Source organism: Rhinoderma darwinii, chromosome 10 (assembly GCF_050947455.1).
Source record: "Rhinoderma darwinii isolate aRhiDar2 chromosome 10, aRhiDar2.hap1, whole genome shotgun sequence".
NCBI lineage: Eukaryota > Metazoa > Chordata > Amphibia > Anura > Rhinodermatidae > Rhinoderma > Rhinoderma darwinii.
This window is the reverse complement of record NC_134696.1, coordinates 17,139,816-17,156,895: the sequence shown is the minus strand read 5'-3', so window position 1 is coordinate 17,156,895 and position 17,080 is coordinate 17,139,816. Positions and strand designations below refer to the sequence as shown.

The window sequence follows — 17,080 nt, the reverse complement described above, 5'->3', positions numbered from 1 at the left end:
CCCACAGATTACAGCTGATCTCTGGGGGTCCCAGCAGGGGGACACTTTGTGATCGGATTATTGTCAAAGGTCCCTTCTAACAAGTCGGGATACAGAGCGGAGAATCCCTTCAACAGAGACATAGACAGACAGATATATATGATAAGCTTTTCATTTGAGAGTCCATATTACTTACATAGCCGCACACCAGTCACAATACAAATTTTACAAATCCTCGGCACCCAATTGTTGTGGATTGGTCACATTCCGGGCAGTATGATTTTGCAGGGGACCGTTATATTTTTGTGTTTCTTTTTTAATGTCACATATACAAATAACTGACAAAAACCACAAAGCAGAACAGCTTTTAAAAAAAGCACACAGGTTTATTGCATATCAATCTCATGTATAAATTCATTGTAGCATTGGAAAGATTACATTTGGTATACATTCCTATTCTACAGCATTAAACTCAAAATCAGCTTTCTTATTCATTATCTTAAGGAATTTCTCTACTCAAGTACATTTTGTTTTTTTATCACAAGCATCAAAAAAAAAAAAAAAAAAATTCCCTCCCCACGAAAAAAAAAAATCATCGCCTTTTGTCATTTTTTTTCTACACTTCATATCTTTTCCTTTATATTTTCCCACATAAGCGATTTAAAATTTTCATATTAAACAGCTGTCTCTTCTATATCATTGGCAGCTGAAGCATCAAGTCCCGGACAAAGAACCTAAATCACATATACAGTAAGTGCATCTACAGATTTTTTTTTTTATCATTATTATTATTTTTTTTAATTTTTTAAATTTTTTGATTTTCCTCTTTTAAAAAAATTCACAAACAGACACATTGACGGCTAGCCCACCAGTCATGCACAGATTTGCCTATGAACATAACAGAAGCAATATACAATCCAGAGGGAAATGGAACAAAAAAAAATTGATTTGTTCCAAAAACGTTTTCCTCAAAAACACCAAAATGAAACCCAGACATTTACAATTGTTTTTCTCGCAATGTACAATGTTTTTATTTTTGTTTTTGTTTTTTAACAAGGGATACAAGATAATATATTTTTTTATTTATTGTGTCTATTATAAACACCCAACTTTGAAAATTCACTGCTGTCTCATAGAGAACAACTTTGATGATGAATCTTCTGTTAGCATGGACAGTAAAGGACACCCCTCATCATCCAGAATAAACTTTCTTCAACCTTAACATTTTTTGGGAGATTAAGCATTTTTTTTTTTTCGATTCTTTGTGGATACAAAAAGGCAAAAGAACAGACATTTTTTGTAAAATTATTTAAAGGTGTCAATGGCTGTAAGGGCATTGGTCCAACTGAATAAGAAAATAAAAAATATTCGGTATATATTATGTAGTAGAATTGTGGTTTTAAATCCTGCAAACCGAGTCCCCGTTATTAATTCTATTGAATATCAAGATTTAAATTTGAAAGCACGTTTGATATAATCAGAGTAGTGATCTCCGCATCAATATCAATCAGTATGGAGTCAAGAGTCAGAATATGGCCTCATGGCAAAAGAAAATAGAAAGGCTATAAAATTGTCCACATTTTGAATGACAGTTTTTTTTTTAATTTCCACTAAAAATTTTGTCAAATTTTGTCAATTTTTTTTTTTTGTAAATGGCATTAATTGACATAAGTGCACGTTCATTGACAAATCCTAAGATTTGAAATCTGAATTTTATTTGCAGGAACTCTATTATATGACTATACAGTCCTAGGTCATCTATAATCACCTGTTTTTTTCCTCTCTTCATCATTGGTCCTGTTTGAATCAATAAATATTATACATATGGTCACGTCTAAGTGCAGTCACACAGACACAAATACTACTTTATCCCACTTAAACAAGTATTTATTTATGATATTTAAAAGTGGTTCTCCACGTCGGACAATCCCTACTTCTTAGAAGGGTCCCTCGATTATAAGATGATCACAAAAAATGTCCCCCTGCTGGGATGCCCAGAGATCAGCTATAATTTGGAGGGGAAACCTTGCAGTAACTGTTCAATTTCCCTGCAGTGCCACCACAGGGGAAATTAAGTATTACACAGCACCCATTTATATGAATGGATTGTTCATAACAAAAGTAGCTGCTCTGCTCTCCGGACAATAAACGAGGATCCTGAACAGATGACCCTCGGCTATTCGCTCAGAATTGATGAATATGGTGTATGAAAATGGGTTTTCTTAACTGGACAGCGAAAACAAACTGGAATATTTTTAGTCCTGCATTTAAAAATTCTTGAAAAAAAAATTAAAAAAACATGAATTGCCCTTTGGACCCTAATAAGTATATGAAATCCACTTTTTACTTGCAAATTCAGTATATCAGTATGAATATCCCATGGTGTGGCAGCAAAAAATTGGCAGATATTTTATCTGTTGGCCCAATTAATCCTCTCAAATGAGAACATCAGGAGTGTAGCTATTAGGGGGTGCAGACATAGTAGCTGCACCTGGACCCTGGTGCCTGATGGGCCCAAAGTTCTCGCAGTCACATAAGAAGACACCAGTATTATGAATGGCCCATGATAGAGGGGCGCCCTGTTACTTGTTTTATATTGGTGCACAGGAGCTTCAAGTGACGCCTCTTGATGACATCACTGGGTGGATGGTAATAATTTCATTATTACTTGGTAACTTTTTGTGGCCTTTTTGGAACCTTCCATCTGAAGAAATAGCAGAGGGGTGTTGACTGCTATTTAATTTACTTTATGTAGTTCCCATTCCCATTCTAAAGGGAATTATGTAAAAGTAATGCTAGATTTGACATTTACTGTTCTAACATCTTAGGCCTCTTCCAAGTTACACAGGACGAAGCTCTAATCCCTTTACTGCAATATTTTGTTTTTCGCTCACTAAACCAAATGTTACTTTTTGGAATTTTAATTTTTCTCATTATACTATATTTGTTACAGGAGAATAATGTGTTGATAGCACTAAATTAACACTCATTTTAAAATTAATAATGATTGTAACCGGATTTTGAAGTTAAAGGGGTTGTAGAGGATTCAAAAAACATGGCTGCTTTCTACCAAAAAATAGTGCCACACCTGTCCACAGGTCTTGTAGGGTATTGCAGCCCAGCCTTATTCAATTCAATGGTGCTATGCTGCAAGACTAGACACAACCCATGGAAACATGTGGTGCTGCTTTTGGAGAAGAGCAGCCATGTTTTTATAACCCTATACAACTCCTTTGATCAAAAATAGTGAGAGATGACATATTCAATAGCCTTCAAAATGAATTGACAACCAATATTTATAGTGTATGCCAACTAGACTTGATTGAACCCACGTCGTAAGATTCAAGCTTGGTAATGGGCTTGGTCATTTATGGAATTTCTTTAAAAAAAATATTCAAGGGTAACATACTAAGTTCAAGTTTTCAAAGGGAAGTATTTGGTTTCATTACTTTATGATCTCCTTGTGATTATTCTATGCATTTATGTATGACCAACGTAGCAGCATGAATGTGTGATTTTTTTTTTATATTTAAGGCTTCGATCACATCTGCATCGGGGGTTCGGTTCATGGGTTCCATCAGGGGAACCCATGAACGGAAACCAAACGGAAAGCTTACGGAACGGAGACAAACGGAAACCATAAGCAACGAAAGCATTACCATTGAAATCAATGGTAATGCAAACGGAAAGCTATGGTTTCCGTTCACGGGTTCCCTTGACGGAAAGGTCTGACGGAACCCATGAACGGAGCCCTGATGCAGGTGAGAATGAAGCCTTACGGTGTGATCTAAGAGCTGTGTTATTAGTTAAGTATATTGAATATTATATTTACAACACTCAAAAAAATCTAAAAAATAAAATAAAATAAAAAAAAAACAGAAAAAAACAATTAAGTACTAGTTTCATTATAAATGCATTTTTGATTTAAAACCACAAATCTTTTTCTTTTTTGGAACAAGTATCCTGTATTCAACAGGATCCCCAAATCAGGATTTATTTTATGATGCTATTATAAACATCCAAGCGGCAAAACTGGGAAATTTCCAATTGTTATGAGTAATGTAATTGTAAAAAAAAACAAAAAAAAAAACAATGAGACTCTTAGGCAAGCCATGCACCCTTAAACGAAGCCATTGGGTTTGCAAAATGTTGTCTATCCTTACCAGAAGACAAAGCATTATACGGTACGAAAAAAAAATTCAATTCAATTATTTTTGAAAAACAAAAACAACCCAATAACAACAGAATGCCTTCAAAATCCATACCATTTACTTACTATAGATTGGGGTGTTTAAGTTTCCACTCCAGTGTATACATTGAAATGCCATTATGAGAACAATATGTGAAATGATGAGGTTGGTCATTGCTGCTCTTGACCCAAATCCCTGTCAAAATGATGTGACTTTTGAAGCCTTCGATTAAAGGGATGTGTATACATTATTTCACTACATTTTCCACACTCCTACATATTTACATTTGCTTTTCAACCAGGTGTCTAGTGCTTTAATACAGTACATTACAGAGTGCTTTTAAGCATCTTTGAGCTTCTCGACAGTGACATATTTAAGAAATACGGCACCCACCATCATGTAATTGTGAAACTAGTTTCTTGAAATCACAATGTTGCCATTTACCTACGTGAACCTTTAGAAAAATCATAATTTTTTTTTTTTAAGACTTAATGGTCTTTGTACACCCACCCTTAGCAAATAACAAATAAATACAATACTTAGGCAAAAAAAAAAAAAAAATTAGGAACAATTTTTTTTTTACAAACATATGATTGTCCTGGAGTATCGCAGCAAGATCAGTTGTGGTGGTCATTAAAAATGAAAATTGATCACAGCTTTAAGCATCTATCTACTGAAAAAAAAAAAAAAGACTAAATACTATAAATGCTGTAATCGGCCAATCACAACCAAAAATTGCTCATAACCACCTTATTTGGCACATGAAATTTTCTAACACCACAAAACCTTGTTACTCTGTTTTGGTCCTTCACTATTTGCTTATATTAACATTTCTTCACAATAATGAAATTTAATGAAAAAATACTGTTATAGAAGTAAATAAGAAACAAATCTGAGGGGCAAATTTCAACATATATATACAGATTACGATTTTTTTTTTTACATTTCAAATTCCTATTTTCTTTTGTTTTTATTGGCCCCCGTTGAATAATAATTTAAAATATAACAACATGGAAATAACATTAAACTTCCCCCCCAATCATTTATGATGCCAAAAAAAGGAATGTCTTATAAATGTTGAGATTGGAATAAGATGGAACAAGATAGCCATAGTAGCAGCTTCAAAATACTTCCAAGCTACATCAGAAAAAGAAACAAAAAATTCCCAAAATTTCCAAAATGTATGTTCTGTTAATTCTGGCCGGCTAAGAAAAATGCCATCATAGTTGGGTACAGTCGTCTTTTGTGGATACTCTGCTAAGACAATAGTGGCTTCTCCATATTGGGTCCAATTTAATCAAGTCCATTGAAAAGTCTGGTTAAATTTTAATACCGGTAAAAAACACTCAACCTTTACGTTTTTTATTAGCATGTTTATGCAGTTTACTAGTTGATCGTAAACGGTGAGCCATAAAGTTATCATTTTTATATTTATGGTGAAAATTATTTTCTTAATTTTTGTTAAGATGTAGAATTTGCCTTGGATTGCGTTCCGCCACTCGGCCCAATTCTGAAAAATATTACGATTCAATGGCCAATTTTTTAATGCTTCCCATTTTGTAGAGTTTTATGCTATTGTTGTTGTATAATTATCACTTGTATAATAATTTCTTTAGGACCCGGTCACTAAACTAAATGTCAACTTTTTGAATGTTTTTATTTTTCTCAATTGAAATCATTAGATCGACCTGAAAATACAGGTATTTTCCTGTAGTTACACTAGGTGAACTTGATGGCAAATTATCCGGATCTCAAAATATGAGGGGTTTGTGCAGCACCATAAACTTTCTGAAATTTGAAATGATACATTATCTGCGGATAAGATGTTTCTTGTGGCTCGAATTTGCTATGCATTTATCTATTGTATGAAAACAAAAAGGACGATGATGGAGTGAATAGGAGTAATTTACGTTGCGCTTTGGAGAATCTTTTGGAGAGGACCCACAAAAAATGAACAGAGGGATGACTAGACGGATGCAAATTGCAGGCAACATCCAAATAATCGGGTCCTGGTGACTCCTTGATGCCTTTTAGCTGTCTTCTGCATTGCTGAAAGGGTGATGTTGTAACATTTAGATTTGTGTCTATGCATTTTTTGCATATTTTTCTTCTTTTACAAATGGTTCATAGGATTAAAAGCTCCTGATTCTGATGCTGCGCCAGCCATGTTTAACCAGGCATCCAGGGAGTTATGGGAAGTATGAAGAGAAGTATTTTCAGAAAGAGACAACATCATTGCATAAGCCTGGGGAGGATAGAAATAGGTACAAATATTAAAAAAGGAAAAAAAAATAAAAAAATCTATCCCTTAAAATTATTTTTTTTACCATGCCAACCGATGTCCATATGCACTTTTATGGCATATATCTATCATTACAGGGGCTCCCCTGCTCAGGACTCCCCTCTATGTGTCTAAAGGCAAAGCTGCTCGGTAAGTATGGCTCCCACTGGTGGACAAGGGGTGTCATTGGATTACATGGACAGGCCATTTATTTGAATGGCTTGCACATAATGCTACATTTCATCTGCAGAAGCGGTGTGTAGCTGGCCATGGTTTCACCAGCGATTATAGCTGGTTGATAGGTGTTCGAGAAGCTGGATCCATGGCGATCAGCTGATCACTGCGCTGGCTTCTTCTTACAAAGAGGTCATCTTCATGAGACAACTTCTTTAATTTGCAGATTTTGCACTCAAAATATTGTTCTTCAGAAATTTGTGTGAATAATACTCTACATTCCATAGCACAGAAGTACATATCATATGATACAATATTACGAAGGCTGCTCAGTACACAGTATAACGGCCACAACGTCCGGACCTCCTGCTCAACTGGACTTAGATCAGCATAGGATCCTATGACGATCTAAATCTGGTTTAGTAGAATTGGGGAATTTCGGGCATTGTGGCCATCATACAAATACTAAAATAGGCAAAACAGGCGAATTGATATGCGGATTACTAATAACTACATATATATAAGTGAAATAATACTTTCACTTTAAAGAGTAATATTTTTTTTTAAAAATAAAATAAAAAATAATATATATATGTGAGGTAAGGCCATGGGGAGTGAAAGAGTACCATAGGTCTGGGCAAAATTTAGATTCTATTTTTTGTCCAAACCCATGATGCTCTGTAACCCTCTACGGCCTTACGTCCCCCTGCTGCATTTTCTTTACATTACAATCGTCAGATTAAAAAAATTCCATGGCTGAGGGAGGTAAGGCCTCAAGTACATGATCGTAGTTGTCATCCTTAATTACGGATGACATTGCGGACCCATTCATTTCTATAGGCCACGGACACCCTTCCGTATATTTACGCATGTGTGTCCGGGCCGTAGAAATGATCCACAAAATATAGAACATGACCAATTCTTGTTCGCAATTGCAAAAGTCTATGGGCGCTTCCGCAATAGCGGATGTCTACAGATCTTCATCCGTATTTGCGGACAGTAAAAAAATCCTTATGGTCGTGTGCATGAGCCTGAAGGCATGAAGTCGGGGTGGGTGAGAGAGCAGCATGGGTCTTGCCAAAACTCTGATTTTTAATTTTTCCAGAGATTACCCTTTAATACCACAATACGTTAATTAATTTCGTTCATTCTTAAGTTACACTGTGTATTTTAGAGAACACATTGGTTTGTTTTTCACATTATTGAACAAAGACAGTTAGTACATTGAGCAAAATTAGCAGACATGTAACAGAGACATGCAAATGGCCTGCTTCGAAACAGAAGACAACACAAGGTAACAATCCTATTTCTTTTTGCCAACTGTATTAAACTTGCGGAAAACTGTATGGATTAAAAAAAAGTTTCTCTAGATTACATTCTTCTTTTTTAATTTAAAATGTGGAACTTAAATCAAAAAACATTACATTTTATATTAACTTGAATAGAACATTTTGGTCACTGCCGCTTAATTTGTCTTTCCGCTGACAACTAAAAATAAAAGTAACTTTTAAAAAAAATAATAATTATATATTTTATTTCCTTTAATCAATCACTAATGGGTAAACACAAAAAAGACTAAATTTTTGTATTTAAGAATACCACATTTAAGAGGAACTAGAGCTATTTTGTTATTCAAATATATGAACTGCCTCCTTAAAAATGTTTTTGAAAAATAGTATTTTTGAATAATTTTATTGCAGACATATGTTATATGTTATACACATGTCATATACCGCATGTGTTACAGTTCTTAATATGGAATTTCAAGCACCAATAAATTTACATGACAATATCTTAAAGCTTTTTCAGTGCATTGTGGGTAGAAAGCTACTATAAGTGCAATTATTCTGTACCTACCTGGTTCTTAGCCTGCCTGTACAGAGATTCTTTAAATGCCTCAGAGTCTAAGGTGGAATTAAACACATCTTTTACTTCAAATGCTTCCTCTGCTGTTTTGCGAAGGTCCAGCCCCTTCCCAAAATTCGGAATCTGCTCCACATCTAACAGACGGGCATCTTCCTCCTCAATACACCTGTACCAATGACCAGGGGAGGGGAAGGGGATGACCCTTCATTAGCTTCTCTGGCCTTTATTCAGGCTAGCCAATGTTGCACGTTTGCTTTAATATCTTGGTGTTATGCATGCACATGTAATGGTGTTTACAGACACAAGCAACATGCATGGAGGACAGGCACGAAAAGTCAAGTACAGAAAAAATGGATTAAGACAGAAACACACCAGACATGAGATCATCTTCTACACAACGATGGAGGTTCTACGGTGAGTGAGAGACAATGCGGACAAAATGTAAGTTGTCTAGCTTATTAAATGTTGTTACTGTGTCATGCTTAGAGAGGAAAGGCAAAATTATAGTCTTGTCCATTAGGTCTCCAAAAATGTTGGGTGTTTCCGCAATCTGTTGGCCACATCTGAAGACTACACCCATTAGTCAAAAAGAGTAGAGATCTGTTGGACATTCGAGCCAAATTAAAATAAAATGGCGTAATTATTACAGAAATAGATTTACACTCCTAGTCAAAAGTAATCCGATGAAGTCCAAATTTTTTTTTTCATATATAAAATCAGACATTTTGTCGAACATAACCAGACTGAGGAGAACAGGTTTGTATGGGTTTGGACAAGTCGTCAAAAGGTCATCTTAATTTCCCTTATTTTAAATCATTAATACCAAGCCATTTAAAACTGGACTAGTTAAAAATTACCCATGAACTGGCTCCTTCTCCCGATCATGATGTGGTTTGCCCCAAAACACCTTTCTTGCCAACTGTATGAGCTAGAGAGAAACTGTCATGTCCCCAAATTTTTTTTCATTGTGGCTAAAACTGGATTGCGGTTTCCCCTTGATTCCAGCGCCATTTTTTTTTAAATTTCTCTATGGACCTCCGTTCCCCAGCAATGCACCTAGTTTGTTTTGGCCACCTTTATGCGAATAGTAAAATAAAAAGATTTTCCAGCTCACCGGTGTCCAGCGTCTTCAGTGATCCAGTGCATGGACCTCGCCCTGGCCCAGGCGTCTTCCACAGCAACAAAAAAAAAAGGTACGATGCAGCACTTCGGAAGAAATCTCAGGACTTTTTTGTTTAAACATTAAAAATCCACCCAGCACATAAAGACAAAGGACCAGTACGCTTACGCGTTTCAAACACCAATTGCATTCTTAGTCATAGCCTTTCTGACTAAGAACGCAGTTGGCATTTGAAACGCATGTGCGCGTACTGTACTGGTCCTTTGTCTTTATGTGCTGGGTGGATTTTTATGTTTAAACAATATAGTCCTGAGATTTCTTCCTAAGTACTTGATCGTACCTTTTTTTTACCTTTATGCTAATACATGAATAAATTGACAACAGGGCGCTCCCCACCACCCAGCGTCAACGGGGCAAGAACCTAAGTCGCTAAGTCAGGGGAACGAAGGCATGTAGAGTGATCTAAAAAATGGTGCTGGAATCAGGGGAAAAGGCAGGAATCCAGGTATGGCCACATTATAACTTTTTTGGGTACATGGCCGGCCCTTCTTATCAACTACATGAAACTTCTTGCAAATGGCTGAAAATTATATAAAATGACAAAAGGAGTAATACTGACCTTACCCATCTCCTGCTGCTCGTGCACCAACGCTACACTGTGTAATTGACTGCAACGGTCACATGTCTAGATGAATAGACATCATTGGAGCCAGGTAAACAAAGACAAGCGGGGGACTACAGAAGCTTTGGCATCGGAGCGGCAGGGGTAAGGTATTAATCCTCCTGTTAGTTGATACCATTGTCAGCTAAATAATTGCAAATCATTTCATGGGGCTGGAAAACCCATTTAACACCTCTTATATTTAAGAAATGTATCCAACCTTGCTATGAAAACTAGGTGCTTATTGGTCTTTAAATGTTTTCATTTGCATTAATTTTGAAATATTAATCAAGGGGAAAATAACTGATGTCTTAATTGAGTCTGTATGGTTTGCCTTCCATTAGTATCAGTGTACAGTAATGACAGTGAATCATGGAAATGGATCATGGACGTTAAGCACGGCCTCAAAAGCTACATGAAGACGACTGACCTTCTGGTGTGATCAAAGCTCATAGAGAGGGATGTGGGTTCTTCATCTTCCTCATCCTCTTCATACGCTTCCTGGGTTTCCATTGTAGGAGAAACAGTTTCATCTTGTGATTTTCCCGTTAAACTTCCATCTTCATAATCTTCTTCTAGATCGTCATCTTCATCTTCATCTACATCTTCTGGTTTCTGGTTGACTAGGCTACAACCTCTTGAACTGCTATCAATATCCTGAATTTCCGTTCTAAAATGCCAGAGAAAAAAAAAAAAAGCCTATGAAAATGTGTTCTATCTAGAAAATCAAGGATACCATATATAAATATAACTAAGGCTGCCTACTACACAGCCGTAAGACAGACACATTTTAGCAATCTGTATAATGGCTACAATGACTGGACCTTGAGTGCTTGGATTAATCAAGAGTAAGTTACATCGATGATGTATCAAACTATTTTTGCCCGGTTCAACAATAGGTTGTGTGCCATCCTTCTGGGATACGGATATGTTCCACTATTGTGGGACCATAAGCTGTAAGGGAACATTTTTTGGGACCTGCAGTTGGCATTGTTGTTTTTGGTTACCAGAAATATTGGTTTCAAAAAAGGAATGTGTTAAAAATGAACAACTTGTTTGAGGTAAAGATAATGCATTCTGGCCCATGGCTACAGTTTTTATTTGCCCTATTTCAACCCCGGTGGGTGTAAAAAAAAAAAAAAAAAAGTCGGAGAAAAGAAAAAAAAAACCCTTCAGAACATTTTTTTTTTTTTAAAGGTTTCTTTGGAGACCTGGATCTTGTCACTTAATCTTGACACAGAAATAGTATGTTTGTCTTAGCTGGTTTTGCTCACTTATTCTTTATGATAAATGCCCACATTTGATTCTCTCTCAGGAATCATTATGCCAGTCTGAAATGTATTCCTTTTGTCTATCTTTATCCCACAGCAGGAAAAGGCTGAATGATCTCCAGTTCCCTTCAGGAAATGCCACAACAAGTTTATTTCTTAAGTATGCAACCTAAGGCTTTCACACCCTCTTCTCCAAGACACAAACTCCATAAACTGGTGATTAATGAGGCCGACATAAAAAAAAAATACAGGCATATTGTGAAATTTCAGGGCCATTTTAGATAAGACTGTAGGCCTGTGAATTTATGGCCCAGTTGAGAAACAGTGTGTTGTTCTTAAGTGTCTTTTTCTGGTGATTTTGATGTGGTGTCAAGAGTATGTGCTATTTTCATCTTTATTTGTTACGTTCGAGCTGCCATCTATAAAACATTACATAGGGTCCGTGCCTATAGTGTAAAATATTATTATTTATGGTGTTAAAAAAAAAAAAAAAAGTTAATTTAAAAAAGTTAATTTTTTTTTTTAAAAACTTCAGCTAAAAAAACATAAAGATATAGAATCTTAAATACGGCAAATGGCCAAGTGAGTCCAAGTGATGACAATGTAGCTCGAGGCCTCCAGACTGTGAACGGTTAAAATTCCCATCTGCTATGTTGAATAAACAATGCAAGCTTGGAAAGAAAAAAATTGGTTGGCGATTACATGGCTCTTGCTGTCAGCATCTCCGAATGCCATTTATCACCCACCCAGACAGACAGAAAACAAACCTCATTTTGATAGGCTCTATTCTCAGCTCTCCTGGCGACATTTGCAGCCTGTGTGGGAATTTGTAATGAACAACACCCCGTATGTTTACACAACGCGCTAATGAGATTCATGGGGGAATAACCTGCGAAATGCGACACAGATGCTTTCATTAAAGCTTTTGTTCATTAGCTATACTCATTAATTATTTTAATATTAGTCAATGCTATTTTTTTTTAATATTTCAATTTTCACTGCACAGGTGAGTGTGTTCTAAACGAGACCTAAAAAATAAAATATAAATGATCCGCAGTAATGGTCTCAAGTCAATCCAAAAGAATTCTCTATTTTTTTTAAAGAAATCCTGCCACTAGGGGGCACTGCTATATTGGTGTTTACAATGATATTTAAAGGACCACTCCAGGGAAAAAACTAATTAACTATGTTTACTGCAGTGGCGAGGGGGGGGGGGGGTGGAGTATGACTCTTTTTTGAAGTTCTCAGAATCCCTGTGTCATGCACTGCCCCCTTAGGCCCTGCGCTTGGCATAACAGAGTATATCAATAGTATATTAAGAATGAGACAACTCGGAAAGGAGGAGAAAAGGGAAGACAGACTGGAGCTACATGGTTGTCTCTTTTTGATGCAATGGGTAACCCATGGGTGGGAGGAAACCGATACGAAACTATGGCTTTACATGTGCCCAAGACACAATTTAGCAGAAAGGAAAACTGGGAAAAACCCCCTCCGTTTTCAACTTTTTTTTTTATTGCTACAAAGTTACATGTGGCCGAATGTAATGAGCTTGTGGTTGTTAAAAAAAGCCAAAAAGGACATCAGCAGCTGACAACTTCACAATTTTTTCTGCTTTTTATCTGAATAATACATCATATTTTGATATTCTACTGAAGACTTTCAGAAACCATTTATTAAAAAAAATTAAAAATATATTTCAACAATTTAACAATTAAAAACATTTATATATATATTTAAATAATGGAAAAAGAACAAATGCACCAATGTAACCCAACACAAATTAATTTTACTCAACTTCTTTTGAATTTAAGCCAAAACCCTACACAACATGAGAATGCAACGGCTACATGATCTTGCAAAAAAATAAAAAATGTAATTCTAAAATGGTCTTTTTTTACCCTAAGAGCCTGAGAAACGAACTCAACAAAAACAGTGTTAAAATTGTGTTGAAAGCTTCCTACACCTTCCAGCTTCTACATAAACAACTGCAGGCTGCAGGCCCCAGCGGGGACGGAGTGATCTGAGGGCCGGTCACACTGCTGGTGAAGGCTCATGATTGAGCTATGAAGAAAGGGACCTCTTGTCCTATCAGGATGATTAATGCAATGTCCTTCGTTAATATACTAGCCACTTAATTTCAGCCTAATAATGGACTCGCTGCAGTCCCGGCTCCACACACACAGACAATTTTCATCCTTCACACTCTGTAAATCTCCCAGACTTTGGAGATTAAGGCTGAATGTGTGGTTTATAGGGTAGATTTTCAGAAAGCTCTGGTCATAGGACGGGCTATTTACTACAAAAGTAGAAACAACTTTTACTAAAAAAGTATTTATAATGATGATCAACCAATGTAAAGTAGGAGGAACTATTTTTTTTTGTTGACGGGCATCTGTCACTAATGGGACTGGATCAAGGATTGTGGAAGTCACCAAGCAAATGTTTGGGGGAGGCTGTCCAATAATGCTGCATAATACTGGCCCAATAATAGTCCAACAGAAAACCTGAATAATACCGCCAAACAGTGACGAAAAAATAGCGCCATACATTAGCTATCTCTCCTATACTCTTTTCTGCACAGAAGAGGGTAAAAATGTATGGCCGGGTTCCCACGGACGGATACGCGGCGTAAAAACCACACAGCTTATCCGATCTGGAACCCGCAGTACATTTAGTTCGAAAACCACACCATGTGGTGCGTTTTTTTTAAACGGAATTTCTACTGAGGAATGCAGCAGTAAAAACCCCTCATACTTACATAGGTCGTTGTTATGGCGTCGCGTTCCTTCAATCGCAGTTCGGTCCGGCCTCCCTGGATGACGTTGCAGCCTGCAGCGATCACCTGGGATGCAGCATCATCCCAGGAGGCCAGGTTTCAGGAATAAAAAGGGCGTTCCAGTATTTACTGATCCCAAAGAAATATCTCTTATTCTTTCTGATAACTAGTCCACTAGATGGCGGTAACTATTGGCTGTAAATTACAGCTCACTCACATCTGCCGGAGGCCGTTTGCTGTGCAGGATAGGTTAACTTTTGAAAAGCTGATTGGTCATTATTCACATAAAATTTATACAGAGTAATGATATCATCCAAGAGGGTGGATGGATTGCAGACAATCTCCATCATGGCCGTCTGTGACAAGCCGGGTAAGCTCATGCTGCCAGTGCTTTATATTCAATCACAAAATCTGGAAAGTTGCCAGCAAATACGCAGCACCATAAATTCTCAGCAGGTGACAATTGTCCAGCGGTGTCCAGCGGGCTCCGGCCCAGATACACCCCCAGAGTAATAGCAGATTGCATTCATTTACATCTGGATATAGGTGCCTGGTGTCTTGCTTATAAGAAGCACTTTGCCTGGGCCAGTTTCCTATTGATCTGCCAAGCAATCAGACTCTGAGATGACACTTTCTAAGTAATAGCCAGGAATGGGGAAAATATACAAAATGCTATTAACCATATGATGACTGTGTCACATTAGACGCAATTTAAAGTATCTAAGATCTATCTATAGGTAAGACATCTATCTATAAATGATCTCATATCTATCTATCTCAAAATATCTATCTATATCTTTCTATCTGTCTCATATCAATATCTATCTATAAACGATCTCATATCCATTGATCGATCTGGACCATTACAGATCTATCTATCTATCTATCACAACAACGCTCAGGCAAGGAGCAAAGGGGCAGGGCCCTTCTTATAGTCCAGGGTGATCATGGGCTAATAGATGATTATTTTCATGTGCGCACCCTATGGGACACAGCAGAACAGAGCGGAAGTGAAACGCTGGCGTCTCCTAGGGAGGAGATGCGGTCCAGCGCTCACCGATCCATGGCTGCGGCCGTCGGGGGGTGAGTAATCCTGATGGTCCGCGGCCGTGGATGCTACATCTATCTCATATCTATCTATCTATGTATCTATGTAGTCTCATATCAATATCTATCTATAAACTATCTCATATCTATCTATTTATGTATCTAGACCATTACAGGTCTATCATCTCTCTCACATCTATCTACTGTATCTATCTAATCTATACATCGTCTCTTTCCATCTACTGTATCGATCTAATCTATCCATCGTCTCTTTCCACCTACTGTATCTATCTAAACCATTACAGATCTTTTTAATCACTGATCCAGTAAGTGGAATTGTTGGCCCGCTCCCTATTAGTGGCTGCAGGAGAACATCTGCCAGTGATTATTTCTGCACAATCCTGCTGGGACTCCCTGCACCGTGTAATAACTGATGGTAATTTCCAATTTATGTGCACATAAGAGATTCAGCCTCTCTGTGCCCCTATATAGCACTTTAATCCTGAAGTCATCACACAATGTAATGGGTTTTCAGCTAATATTACTGGGTGTAAACCTGAAATTCTCCAACTCTAAGAATTTAAATTCAAAATCTTTGACCCTTCTTTGGAAGCCCCAAGACTTCAAGAAAGACGAGTACTTCTGGAGAAATGGTGCTTCTCAAGAAGTCTAGTGATTGACCAACCATCTCAGAAGAGCTTTAGGTCCATGTAGCATTGTTCTGGAAATCATGAATGTCCCAGGTCATAGATTCCCACTAATGTTGTCCTTTGACCACATATCTGATCTTTGGTTGAAGTTGTACTCGTGGCTAGTAAAGCTTTATTACTCAATTTCTGAAGTTGTTGAGATTTGATAACTAAATAGTGTTTCTGACGCCTAGAAAAAGCCTTCATTGGCGAATCCGGTCATTGGTTGAACCAAAGATTTGAAAGTATGGCTGTTCCTGTCTTGCAGCCACAAAAAGATAAGCCGTGCCAGAGGTGTCTGGCAGCAGCCTATCCCCGGCTCCATTGAAATACCATGACCATGTCAAGCATGAACGATAATCAGAATAGAGAATTGGTGGCCAAATGATCATTCGAACAACAGATATCCTATATCTAGGGCCACCTTATGTCACTGGCCGAAACTCTAAAACATTGGGGCAGAAAATCACGGTGTCAGGTCAGGACGAAACTGGACATTTACAGAAGAGCAGTAAGTGGTCTAGTGACTTGACGGAATCTGTGAACTATGTTGTGCAATAACGATAACACAGGTTACCTAGGAGTCCGATGTAAAACTACCGCAAATACATTGTAATATCACAGAGTTGGACCAAATGTCAAGCACAGCTCTGCTACATCTAGGCTTAACAGACAAGTATTAACACAGAAAAGACAACAGTCTTGACCTTTTATTTCAGGAGATCACAACATTTCCCTGAATAATAACCATTATTTAAGACGGTCTTAATCCTATGATTTGATTTATAGGCTGCACCTGGTGGTCGCTCTTCTTCCAAGTTTCATCCTAAGGAAAGTTTTTGTAGAACTGGCAACCTTCTTCATTGCAGCTGGCTAAGAACAGAGGGGTCAGCGGACATCACATTTTATACGCACGCTGCCTGATTAAACACAAAGCCCCTCCCCGATATTCAGTGACATAATACAATTTTCTTACAGGGTCTCGTAATTTATTCACAGTTGCCGAGCCAAAATATCTTGAATCAC

At 37.3% G+C, this 17,080-nt stretch overlaps 1 protein-coding gene across 5 annotated transcripts in view; it reads right to left on the bottom strand.

Annotated features, from left to right (window-relative positions):
* Positions 1-363: 363 nt before the first annotated feature.
* The window catches only part of PRDM16 (PR/SET domain 16), a 500,485-nt gene continuing 483,768 nt past the window's right edge, over positions 364-17,080 (bottom strand). For 4 of the 5 annotated variants that reach the window (XM_075839396.1, XM_075839395.1, XM_075839397.1 and 1 more), the window contains 2 exons: positions 10,702-10,941; positions 6,326-6,414 (listed from right to left, as the gene is read on the bottom strand). In XM_075839396.1, the coding sequence (XP_075695511.1) occupies positions 6,402-6,414; positions 10,702-10,941 (253 nt within the window). In that variant the 3' untranslated portion in view covers positions 6,326-6,401. Of the gene's footprint in view, positions 6,415-8,481; positions 8,657-10,701; positions 10,942-17,080 lie in introns of all 5 variants that reach the window. The other variant, XM_075839400.1, reaches the window with a different exon arrangement.